Source organism: Fulmarus glacialis, unplaced genomic scaffold, assembly GCF_000690835.1.
Source record: "Fulmarus glacialis isolate BGI_N327 unplaced genomic scaffold, ASM69083v1 scaffold900, whole genome shotgun sequence".
Classification (NCBI taxonomy): Eukaryota; Metazoa; Chordata; class Aves; order Procellariiformes; family Procellariidae; genus Fulmarus; species Fulmarus glacialis.
In genome coordinates, this window is record NW_009189312.1 from 1 (window position 1) to 245 (window position 245).

Below are 245 nucleotides of genomic sequence, written 5' to 3' on the forward strand. Positions count from 1 at the left end.
GGCCCTCCCCGCGCTCCGCACCCCCGCGGCTCATCACCCCTCTCCTCGCAGGCAGCGGCCATGCCCCGGGGCGCCTGGGGGACGGGGTCCCCACGCCCCAGAAGGTGCTTTTCCCCGTGGAGCGCCTCTCCATGAAGTGGGAGCGGATCTACCGGATCGGCGCCGGGCTGCACAACCTGGGCAACACCTGCTTCCTCAACTCCACCGTGCAGTGCCTGACCTACACACCGCCGCTTGCCAACTAC

The 245-nt window shown here is 70.2% G+C and overlaps 1 protein-coding gene across 1 annotated transcript in view; it reads left to right on the top strand.

Moving 5' to 3' along the window:
- Window positions 1-51: 51 nt before the first annotated feature.
- USP36 (ubiquitin specific peptidase 36) overlaps window positions 52-245 on the top strand; it is a gene marked incomplete at both ends in the record, with an annotated part of 8,214 nt that continues 8,020 nt past the window's right edge. The window contains one exon of the mRNA XM_009581399.1: window positions 52-243. Coding sequence (XP_009579694.1) covers window positions 52-243 — 192 coding nt within the window. The remainder of the gene's footprint in view (window positions 244-245) is intronic.